The 12,124-nt window shown below is 51.5% G+C and overlaps 2 protein-coding genes across 2 annotated transcripts in view; one reads left to right on the forward strand and one right to left on the reverse strand.

Annotated features, from left to right (window-relative positions):
* Positions 1 to 12,124, forward strand: part of LOC146405748 (uncharacterized) — a 115,376-nt gene that overhangs the window by 74,322 nt on the left and 28,930 nt on the right. The gene's annotated exons all lie outside the window — the stretch shown is intronic.
* Positions 349 to 7,840, reverse strand: IRF1 (interferon regulatory factor 1). The gene is given in 10 exon segments (NM_001097413.1): positions 349 to 1,330; positions 1,931 to 2,066; positions 2,785 to 2,834; positions 3,175 to 3,297; positions 3,479 to 3,611; positions 3,702 to 3,751; positions 3,871 to 4,047; positions 4,776 to 4,875; positions 6,399 to 6,490; positions 7,612 to 7,840. Coding segments are annotated over 9 exon segments (969 nt in total). The 5' UTR covers positions 6,486 to 6,490; positions 7,612 to 7,840; the 3' UTR covers positions 349 to 1,217.

Raw genomic sequence — 12,124 nt, forward strand, 5'->3', positions numbered from 1 at the left:
GAGTAGCATCTACCTGAGTACCCTTGCACTATGTTTGGCAGGACATCAGAGTCTATGGCACATTCCTTAGGAAAACTCAAAACCTAACACTCCCCAGGCCCCAGAAGCCAAAATTCATCTCAGTGACTATATTTACATGAGCATGTCCATGTGCAACGACTATCCTTTCTCCTGGCATCTTCTCCATGAACATAATTGAAAGGACTTAGCAATAGGTGCATATGTCACTCACTGCTCACCCCAAAGTCAAGCTCAGGCAGGATGCCAACAATGAATCCATCAGAATGTATCTACAAAAAGTAAAATCATCTACAATTTATTTCTAAATAAAGGGCCACACCCCTTATAAACAGTTAACTTTTTATAAAAAGACAAATGTACATATTTACACACATATACATGTGTGGTCGCACACGACTTAGTGGTCAGATGACATTTCCAATTTTAAAAGTCACATCAAGGCGCTCACACTTGCCTCCCTGGGCCTGCTGAGGGGCTGCTGGGGCCTGCTTAAGGGGCAGGTGGGTATAGGGCAAGGCACTGTATAAATAAATGCAAAGGCTAGAGCTTGGGGAAAACATTAGTGTACACCTCTGATCAAAAATGTGGCAGCGTCCACAGGAAAAGTGCCATGTTTTTTCACAAGCCCCCCAGCCCAAGCAGGGAGCAGGGCAGAGCTCCTCTGAGGCAGAGGGGACATGTCCCACAGGACCCCATTCTTCCTTCACATTTCTCTGGCTTTGGAACAGTCCCCAAGGCTCAGCTAAGAAGGGAGGCGAATCTTTGGGAACAGGATTCACTTAGTGCAATCGTCTCTTAGTGCAGAGCCAGCCCTGGGGTTGGTGCTGTGCTTTTCTGAGGTCAATGGTCCATTCCCTTGGGCCAGCTCAGTGACAGCAAGACCGTCTCCAGGCAGCTGGGCTCAGAGGGAAGAGCTGGAGGCTGACTCCTGTCTGAGACCTCTTCCTGACACACCACTCTCAGAAGCCCATCTTCCCAGGAGACAAGGCCAGCTTTACCCCACAACATGAGTCCAGATCTGGCTTGCCAGGCCCCAAGAGGCCATTGTTCCAAGGAAACTGGCCCCATCCCCGGTCAGCAGTGGGGTCACACTTTGTCATGTCAAGAGGCCACAGGAGTCCTGCTTCTCTGCACCACAGCCACCATGATGCCAGGTCCCGCTCACCTAGAGGACTAAAAGGGAGCCAAAGGCCCGCCTACGGTGCACAAGGAATGGCTTGGATGGAGGGCAGCCTGACTGGGGTCAGCAGGTTGTCCAGCCAGCTGGTGTCCACGTTCTTCAGATCTGAAGATATCAGCCCAGTATACCCTAAAGATGTGAAAAAGGTTGTGTGAGGACTGGGGATAGGGAGGCAGGTGTGTTCTCCCCGCCACCCTCCAGTCCTATCCCTGAAGGGCACAGACACAGCAGCCTCTGCTTCCACCCAAGGGCGGCCTCATCTTTAGGATCTTGGAGCAGGAGCCAATTTGCAAGCTATCTGGACCCAGATGCATTTATTTATTTATTTATTTATTTATTTATTTATTTACTTATTTATGTATTTATTTTTAGGGCTGCACCTGCAGCATATAGAGGTTCCCAGGCTAGAGGTCGAATCGGAGCTGCAGTAGCAGGCCGACACCACAGCCACAGCAACACCAGATCTAAGCTGCATCTGTGACCTATACTGCAGCTCATGGCAACACTGGATCCTTAAACTACTGAGCGAGGCCAGGGATCCAACCCATATCCTCATGGATACCAGTCAGATTTGTTGCCGCTGAGCCACAATGGGAACTCCTGGACCCAGATGAATGTCAAAAAGGATGCTTTACCTCTGCTGCTCTCTAGCCCTGCCCCCAAGCCTTCCCCACCTACTACATGGTTCTCCCTTCTCTGAGAAACCGTATGGATCCAGGGTCTTCTTACCCCCAGGGCTTTCAACTTCTGGCTCTTCCTTGCAGCTGAAGTCTCCATAGACAGCGGTGGGCTGGGCCCCAGGTTCATTAAGCAGGTACCCCTTCCCATCCACGTTTGTCTGCTGCCACCCTGACTGCTCCAGGAGCTGGGGACAAAGAAACAAGAAGGCATCAGCTCACTTCCTGTACAGACTCATCCTTTGGCCCTGCCTTCAATGAGCCAAAGCTTCCCAGCCAGGATCCCATCCTTGGCCATTTTCACATCCTCAGATAGATGTAGATGTGCACTACAGTTAGCAAGGGGCCGGGGAGGTGAGGGTCTACCGTCTTAGAATCTCCAAGACTTCCCTCTCAACTGGGTAAGGACATACCAACCGGGAGTGTGGCTAAAACAATGGTTAACATAGTAAGTCAAGAAAAGATACCTAGAAAATCTAGAGTTAAGGAACTAGGCCCATGTCTCCATTTTCTGTGCTAATGGAACAGAGGCTGGGTACAACTCTTACAAAAACTTTTTAATAAAAAATTTAAAAACTGAAGAAAAAAAAAACCAAAAACCTAATTTGCTTTAAAAAAAAGCCACACATTACAGGCTGATTATTGAAACCCGATGTGCATTTCCCGCACTGACAGGGCTAGGGCATTTTGGAACGGAGGACACAGGGCCAGGGACCTGGCATTGATGGTGGCTGACTCAGAGCTGTATGAGGCCCTGAGGCTGTCCTAGGACAGCTTTCCAGAAACCAGGCCTCTGTCCTGCCCTCCCTTCCACAGTGTCTTTCCCACCAGCCAAGGAGGTCAGTGGTCCCCAGCCACATGGATGTGACACACTTGTGAGCACCACAGAGGTAGGAAGGGCTTTACCTTCATGATGTCCTCAGTTAATTTCCCCTCCTCGTCCTCATCTGTTGCAGCTGTGGATGGGGAATAGCAGAGAGGTTGGCTGGCAGTCAGCCGGGATCACCCTGCAGTGCCAGCCCTGAAAGGTCCCCCTGCCCCTTCACACACACACACACACACACACACACACACACACACACACACACACGCCTCCCAGTGGATATCTGCATAGAGACTCCAGAACAAAACACTGTCCTGATGTCTCAGTCTCTCGAACCCCAAAGCCACACCTCTTCCCTCTTCTCTCCACTCCACCACATAGCTCAGGCAGTTCTGAGCATCTCTTCTCCCCCAGCAAACCCCTCCCTGGACCCAAACAGGCAGGTAGGTAGGCCAGGCCCCAGAAGCACCAACCTTCAGAGGTAGAGGGCATGGGTGACACCTGGAAGTTGTACAGGTCGCTGGTGCTGTCTGGTACAATTTCCACTGGGATGCGCCACTCAGGGAGAGTACTACTGATGGCACACGGTGACAGTGCTTCAGGACAACAGAAACCTCTGGTTAGAGCTGTGTGCTTTCTTAGTTTGCCGGGACACCCATCATCCTCCCCAGTCACAGCCTGCTCTAACAGGCTACCATCCAAAAGCAAGGATGGACCCAAGAGAAAGAGCCATCCCACCAACCTATATGGTCCCCTGCCAGATCTGGTCCTCCTTACCTGGAGTAAGGGCCTGTTCAATGTCCAAGTCCTGCCCGATGTATCCCTGAGCTGTGTAGCTGCTGTGGTCATCAGGCAGGGTGGAGCTGCTGAGTCCATCAGAGAAGGTATCAGGGCTGGATTCCCCACATGACTGTAGAACGAGAAAGAAGCTTAGGCCCAAGCTTGCTATGACACTCCTTCAGCTGCCCACCCTGACTCTCAGGTGACGAAGCATACTCACCTTCTTCTTGGCCTTGCACTTAGCATCTCGGCTGGACTTGGACTTTCTCTCTGTGGGGCAAGTAGGCTGTCAGCCTTTGTGTATAGGCAGGCATACGAGCCCCGGCTGCCTTTCTTCTTCCTTCCCTCCCTCTCTCAGGCCTTCCCCGGGACCCAGAGCCCTTGACTACCTTTCCTCTGGTTCTTGGTGAGGGGTGGGAGCATCCGGTACACCCGCACAGCTGAGCTGCCCTTGTTCCTGCTCTGGTCCTTCACCTCTTCAATATCTGGCAGGGAGTTCATGGCACAGCGAAAGTTGGCCTTCCATGTTTTAGGATCCGGCTCCTTTTCCCCTGCTTTGTATCGGCCTAGTGGGCAGGAAAGTGAAGAGGATCATCAGAGCCATAGGTGGGGAGCCTCAGCTGCACCCCACCTTGGAAGGAGAAACACAAGAGTAACTCTAAGCTCTCATGCTGCCCAGACTTGGCTCAAATACATCCAGCAAGCCTCAGTGAAGGGCCCTGCCAAAAGCACCGGAGAGGCCAAGCCCAAAAGTGTGGTCTTTGTCCCCGATCATGCCAAGTCTCCCTGCTTTGGCTCTCAGCAACCAGATGGCAGGGACTGGAACTCATATTTCCAAACATGGGAGTGGACCCAGGGTAGGCATCAAAGAATAGTAACTGGTAAGCTGGTTGGTCTGAGATGGGCCAAGAGCCCCATCTCTCAAGGATAAAAGGAGGCTACCAACCAGATGGACCTCGGGCCTAGGCCAACTGGTTTAGATCAAGAAAAAGGAAGACTTGGGTTTCTTTCAATGTCCATGCTTACAACTGCTTTTACCAGAGAGAATTTTAATCCAGCCACAAACTCCATGAAGCCACACTTTCTAAGATTTTGGCTTCACAAATTCCTTTGTGAATTTGTTGAAATGATGAACCCTCTCCCCTTGAGGATGAAGAGGTCTGCCCCCTGCCCACCCCTGAATTCTGTACATCTTAGGGAGCTCAGAGAACCCAACAAAGATCCTCTGTGTTAAGAGAAGAGCCTTCCCTTATCTCCTCCCAGCCCCTCCTAAGCTGGAGTCCAGGGCACACACCTGTGTGAATAGCCCAGCTCCGAAACAGGCAGGCATCCTTGTTGATGTCCCAGCCATGCTTGGCAGCATGCTTCCATGGGATCTGGAAGATCATCTCCTCCTATACAGCACACAAGCACACATACACACAAGGCTGTGTCAGCTCAGAGACCACAGGCTTTTGGCCTGAATCTGCCCAGCCCCCAGGTCTGAGAAAAGGCTGACTTCCCCTTTTCACCCTGACATATGGCTTGAGTTGACCCATCCTGAGAATGGCTTAAACAAGCTACTCCATCATTCTAGATCTCTCAGAAGGGACTCAGGGTTCTGATGAGTTTGTGCTACCATGAGCTCAGCAAAGACCTTCTGCCTAGTACAGATGTGCTGGGACCTATACAGAATACCCTGGGATGCTTCACTCCAGCTTGTCAGCACCAACATGGGAGTGAGGACTCCATTCATTACATAGGGCTGCTCCATTCATTACAGAGTGACAACTGAGAACACTGGCTTCTACAAAGGGGGTCCTGGCCATATACCTGTGGGGGCCCAGGGCCATACTTGGATAATGACCACCTGTGTGTACCTGGCATTGCCCCTGTACCTCTTTGTCCCTCATTGTTTCCTCCTCTGTGAAATGAAGGAAACACAGAAACAAATATAAAGGCTAAGCTCTCAGGTTTCATTACAGTATACATTTTGAGTCCAACTGCTCAGGTTCAAATCTTGGCTTCATTGCTTTTTGTGTGATCTCATTATCTACTCTCAGTGCCTCAGGTTCCTTACCTGAAAATGAAGATTAATAGGATCTACCTCATAGGACTATTTTGAGGATTAAATGACACAATGTGTCACACTTAGCATGGTGCCATGCCCGCTTCTAGTAAGCATATAGTAAGCATTAGCTATTATTATGAATACTACTTTTTTTTGGGGGGGCGCACCCACAGCATGTGGAGGTACCCAGGCTAGGGTCTAATCGGAGCTGTAGCCGCCGGCCTACGCCAGAGCCACAGCAACTCGGGATCCGAGCCACGTCTGCAACCTACACCACAGCTCATGGCAACGCCAGATCCTTAACCCACTGGGCAAGGCCAGGGATCGAACTCACAACCTCAAAGTTCCTAGTCGGATTTGTTTCTTGCACCATAGGAACTCTTATGAATACTATTATTACTGCTAAGTGTGCAGGGTCTATGCTGCCCCGTGAGCACCAGCAAGAGGCCCCCTGGGCCTGGACGACTAATGCAAAGTTCATTCTTGTGTCCCCTGCTAAGCCAGCTACCTTCCCCTGCCAGCAGTGCCCACTCTTCTGTCTCTTATCTGACTGACTGGAGCCCTGCAGGATGCTGTGTGTACCTGTAGGTATTTCCCTCAGGAGAGACCAGAACTATGGCTCTGCAGATGCTGGGAGTATCCTGCTACTGGAAACCTGTCAGTGCCCTCAGATGGGTGACCTGTCCATACCTCAAGAAGGGAGGCAAGCAGAAGTCAGCCGGTGGGGCCCTGGTGCATGCAGGGCCCACTGAGAAACACATCTGCCTACTTCCCAGTACTTCCCTTTTTGAGCTGCATCGGAAGCTTTGGTCCCCCAAAGGACATAGGTTAAAACAGTGGCAGAAAAACCCAAAAAGTAACACTCACTTTATTAATCCAGATCAGCCCTGGGATTTGGTTGGAATTAATTTGCATCTCTAGCCAGGGTCTCATGCGCATCCGAGTGATGGGCATGTTGGCTGTAAAGAGAAGACAGAAGGCTCCTGTTTGGACTGTCGAGAAGCCCCTGGACATTACCCTACCCCACCCCAGGTCATTCATTTACCCTCCCTTGCCCTCTGCCAGGTACCAAGTACTACAATTGTAGTACTACAGCTGGGAAGAGGGCTTTCTCTGGAATAAAACCACCCTCCGAATCTTGTTATCACCTTGAGCAAAACATTTTTTCTTCACTCCCTCCCTCCTAGACAGTCTTGGGAAGAGAGAGGCATGCAAGTGATGGTTCAGGATATATGTGTAGGAAGAGACAAAAACAAGCAAAAAAAAAAAAAACAAAAAACAAAACAGAAACCAGGTATCTAAATTCCAGAACTTTTCTCTCAAAATTCAAATCCTTTGGGAAGCTAGGGCCTTCTTTTGCTTAATGCCAGAAATTTCCATACTTGAGTTGTTGCCACTAGCTGTCCACTTTCCCTTAGGGACAAGGAGGCACCCTGCATTCTGGACCACCACCCCCCTCCCGCCCAGCCTCCCCCCCCCCCCATCTATTCTATTCTACACCTCCCTAACAGCCACAGTGCAAAGGCCAGGACGCTAACCATTCCCGCCAGACTCCCCTCCTCGGGCTTAGTGGCCCAAGGAACACCTGTGGCGCCTCCTCCCGGGGCCCGGGGAGATCCTCCAGCCACCCTGGTCAGCAAGCCCCAGACCCCGCCACCTGCATAGACCGCCTGAAACCTGGGGCCTGTGCGCGAGCTGGGGCCACAGATAGCTGACGCCAGGAGCACAGGGCGCCCACGCGCCGACGTACACTCGAGTCCCGTGGATGCGCGCAACCAACACACAAGGGCCACCCAGAGGCCGCCCGCGGCTTCGCGCACACAGATCTGCGACAGCGGCCGGGCGCCGGCAACCTTGGCCGGGTAGGCGGTCCATGCAGCGGTCCGCCTCCCCTCCCGCCTGCCCCCATCCGGCGCAGCCGCTCGCCGCTCCTCCAGCGCCCTCCTGAGCCCGCGCCGGGACCCAGGCAACGCCGCGCGCCCGCCACTCTCCCGGCTAGGGTTTTCGGTCCCTACTTCCTTGTGCCCTGCGCGCCTTTGTTCGACGCCACCGATGCCTCCCGCGGAGAAGGTGTGCTCACCTCGGCAGCAAGCGCTATCCGGCAGTGGTGCCCGAGGGTCCCGGCGCTGCAAGGGCTGCTGTGTGGGCGCGAGGAGCGCGATTCCCGGTGGGAGCGAAGAGAAGGCAGAGGATGCCCGGGCCGCGGAGCCGCTGGGCACGGCTGGCCTTGGCTTGGCACGGCTCCCGTTGGCCTCTGCTCGGCCGGGCTCGAGCGCACGTCCTGCCTGGACGAAGGAGTGGCGCGCACTGCCTGAACCGCGACGCGGGCGAGAAATCTAAACACTTAGCGGGATTCCCCCAGCCCAGGCCCGGCCCCGCCTCCTAAAGAGCCGCGAGGGCGCCCATTGGCCGGCGCCGCCTCATCATTTCGGGGAAATCAGGCTGTTGTAGAGCTAGCGGCGAAGGGGAAGTACAGGGCGGCTGCCCCTCCCCACCCCCTCCGGCCTGGCGCCGCCGCCCCGGGGCGACCGCGGGCCCGCCCCGCCGCCTCCCACTCCACCCCCACAGCAGCTCGCCCCGGAGAAAGGCTGTCCTGGAAAGCCAAACGCCCCCGGCCCGCAGTTACTCCTGTCACTCAGCACTCCCCAACCTGCTAGCTGCCATGGCCATCTCTTCGTCTTCCTTTACGGAGGGTAGGGACAGCAGTCTCCCCAGGCCCGGTGAGGGGGTCACCTGGGCACCTGCCTCCTCCTTAAGAGTGGAGGCCAGGACTGAATCTCCAAAACCAACCTGCTTCCTCAAGTCCGGAAATGGGGTGTCAAGAGGGAAGGTTTTGGCTCTCAAAAGGTCGCCTTTTTGAGGAGTGACCTACCTCCAGGTCACTCACCTGCCCTGGGGAAGTAAGGAAAGCATACCCTGTTTGGGACTGCCTGGACAGGTTGGCCCCTGCTGGTGCAGCCTGCCAAGGGACTCGTGGGTATCTCAGTTTCCAGTAATAATAACCGTATCTTGCTGGCTTTACAGTGACAAAAAGGGCTGATGTCTATAAAGCGCCATGCCCTACTTGGGCTACAGATGATGCATGATTTGCAAGGTCCCTGTCCAGAGTCTAATAGTGATCAGGGAGGGATCTCTTCCACTTCTCTGTCTACTTCCTTGGGACTGCCCCACGACTGGCCTTAGGGAAAGGAAGAAGGGTTTCAGAAAACCCAGGACTGCTGAATTGGGGTAGGGGTGGGGTAGCCTTGGTTCCTCCTAGCCCTCTTCCTTTAGGCCACATCCACAGACTCACGTGGCACTTGCATCGGAGCCCCACTGTGGAAGCTTTGGTGTAGTCTCTGGGCCCTCAATGCTTAGTCCAGAGGGTTTCTGGGCAACATGAGGGAATTGCTTAGGGCTGAGCAAGGCTGTGGGTCTAGCGGAAGGGTTGGAAAGTCCAGGTCCTAAGCTTCTTGGGAATGGCAGCTCTTTAACTCTTGTGCTTACAACTAGACCTTGCCCTGCTTGTGCTCCTAGTGACTGGACTATGTTCATTTTTCTATCCAGAACTCTGGCCTAGCAGGCTGCTTCCTTCACCTCCCCAAAGCTGCTGACTCAGAAGTAAATCACTCTTCCAGGCCAGGCTGGTGGTATCACTCCTGTCACCCAAGCTCGCCCTCTGTAGCAGCCCCCAATTTCAATGTTACAAGCTATAAATAGACACTTTGATGCAGCATTCCACCTGTCAGTCACACTACAGCTCCCTCCCACGGAAGAAATGGATGGGTTAATCCAATTCTGGTACACCCAAATCTGATGCTGTAAGACCAAGCTTGGTTCCCAGGAAACCAACAGGAATGGGTCAGAGCTGTCTCCCAGATACTGATGGGTGCAGAGAGGGAGGAGAAACTGGGAGAAATGAGCCTAGCTGGGTTTTAAGCAAAGTGGAAGGTGTCCTGGAAGTGGGAGAAGGATTGGGGTGCTTTAAGTGGCAGATGGGAATGGGAGCACACTATAGAGACCAAGACCTTCTGAGCAAGAAGAGTAGAAAACAAGTGGCTCCTGAGTTAGTCTTTTTCTCTGTGCAGCAAATGAATGCTTATCCTATCTCTAAGAACTTGACATAGCCACTGGGAAATTCAGAATAAGGTTAGGGAGATTAAGTTTGCAGCTCACGTGTTTTGAGAAATTGACCCTGTGAAGGCAACAGGAGAGTGTCAAAAGTGCTTTAAAACAAGAACTTTATTTTGCTTCAGATAATCATCTGTGTGTGTACATATGTATAAAATGAGCATCCTGTGTCATGAAATAACTTCTCCAATGTCATTTGTAATGGGTACATATATTCTATCACAAGGATAAATAAAAATTTACCCAATTAATCCCCTGTTGTAGGACCTTTAGGTTATTTCCATTTTTTCATAACACCAACAGCACTGTGTAGCTCAATCTTCACGCACATCAATACTTTTTTGCTAAGGAGAAATTCCCCAGTGTTAGGATTTACCAATGAAATTGTCATTTACATCTTTGAAGTGTTCTTTGCTTTTTCTTAATTAAAAAATTTTTTAACATTAGGGATTCTTATGTAATCTTGAAGCCTCTAAGAATCTGCTTATCATGACTGGGGGGGCTATACTCCAAATCAGTGAAATAAAGCTAACCCCTGTTTAAGTATCTCTAATATTTATTGTAACTGCTCTTGATGAATCCCATTCTAAGATGAATCACACATTCCCTGAGAAGGTGGGCAGAACGTATTTTGTCTTCTTTAGGTTTCTTTTGGTAATTTGGGGTTGGCGCATTTCCCTCTCTGACTCAAAATACTCATGTTCTGTAATTCCAGCCATCCCCTCTAGGCAAGTGACCCCCAAACCAAGCTCTGGCTGCCTTCTGGATGCTTCCCTACATTCTGGATGAATCTTCTATCCACAGATTCACACAAGTAGAACTCTTAGCCTCTCTTTTCTGCACTGCCTCCAGCAGCTTTCTCTCTTCCTAATTCCAGCTCCATCCTGGTTGTCTTCCCCATCCTCCTCCCCTCTTTATCTCACTGGGGCCTCTAGGTCTTCCTTCCCTGCACGGGGGTGGGGGGGGTGGATTTGAGTCCGAAAAGCTCGGTTCTTAAGATTTTGCCACTTGCCACTTGATGTGAGACAAGTTACTGTCCCTCTCTGCCCCTCAGTTTTCTCATGTGTGAAAGAGAGGTGCTCTCTGCACATGTCCTAATTGTTATGAAGATGAAATTAGATAGACTATCAAACTCCCTTCTAAACTGTAAAACATTAGTCAAAGGACAGTATTTAAAGTATTGCATGAAATTTTCAATGTATTTTCATTCTGTGAACACACTGTATTTTTCCCCCTCTTTGTTCCTTCCATTTGCTTCTCATCCCTGAATTCCTCAGGTAATTAGCAACACTTACTCACCCCCACCCTCTATCTCAGTTCTTTCCCCGACCCCCAATTTCAATTTCAGTCTCTCTTCTAAGGCCCAGAGCAAATGTCTGGTCTTCTATGAAGCACCTCTAAAGCAGCCAAGCAGAAATCCTTCCCCTCCTCAAAACCCCTGGCCCTTAATTTTCCTGCTGCCATTTCTCCACTTAGCACCTTCTGAGTGGTGACCTGGAGAACAAAGTCTGCATTTTCCAGCAGAGACCTAGGTGGGTTCCTCACATCTGCAGCTGGAGTTAGCTGAGCTGGGGGTTATCTCTGGAGCAGGAGCAGGGTCCCACTCACAAGATGCCTCCTGTCTATGCCATCACTCAGTGACTCAATGAAGGTAAATTTATTGGGCAGGTTCTCTGTATTAGGCCCTAGGTTTTCTGGACTGGCGGAAGGGGCTGCCTGCTGCTGGGGGCAATATCACCCCTATGGAAACCTCTTCCTATATGGACTAAATCTTGTCCCCAGCACCCTCCCTCGGGCTCTCAGGACATAGTGTTCACCCCCTAGGTAGGTTCCAATTAGTTCTGAAGTACAGGACCCAGCAAGGCTTTAACTAAGGTTTTGAGAGTAGGGCAGCACTGGGCCCTGTGGGACCTACTACTTGGAGAAAGAGCCACAGTCCCCAGAGTAGATGAACCCCCAGCAGGCATTCCAGCCTTCCAAGTTCAGGAAGAGAGCTCTCTTTGATGCTCAAAGTCCCTCCCAGCCATCATCTTTCTATTTGCACAGCAAGGTGGGAGGCAGGCAGTTCTAAACTGTGCGAACTCAGGTCAGGTATACAGTTATGTGAAAGCAACCAACGGCTTGACTTTGTCTGAAAGGAGCCTAATTTCCAATAAAGAGTCGTTTCTTAATTCATTCAACAAGTATGAATGGCATGCCTGCTCTGGGTCAACTCCTGGGGATGTGCTGAGGCACAAGACTAGCCCCTCCCCTCTCACAGCTCTGGCAAAAATGGTGTATGACACAGCAGAATAAATGTGCTGTTATAAAAATCCTAAATGCAGAGTGGGAGTCAGCAGCTGGCTGGGAAAGCACTAGGGGTCCTGCGATGTAAGAGTGGGTAAGAGTGGGCAGAGGATTGCTCCAGTACTCTGGGCTGTTCCGGAACCCCTGAGGGGGAGCGGGGTGTCAGTGTGGGTTGCCGCTGATGCCCTGTGCAGTTT

Source organism: Sus scrofa, chromosome 2 (assembly GCF_054392235.1).
Source record: "Sus scrofa isolate SSC_HxYL_T2T_F1_AM1 chromosome 2, Sscrofa_HxYL_maternal_Yorkshire_Landrace_v2.0, whole genome shotgun sequence".
NCBI classification, from domain to species: Eukaryota; Metazoa; Chordata; class Mammalia; order Artiodactyla; family Suidae; genus Sus; species Sus scrofa.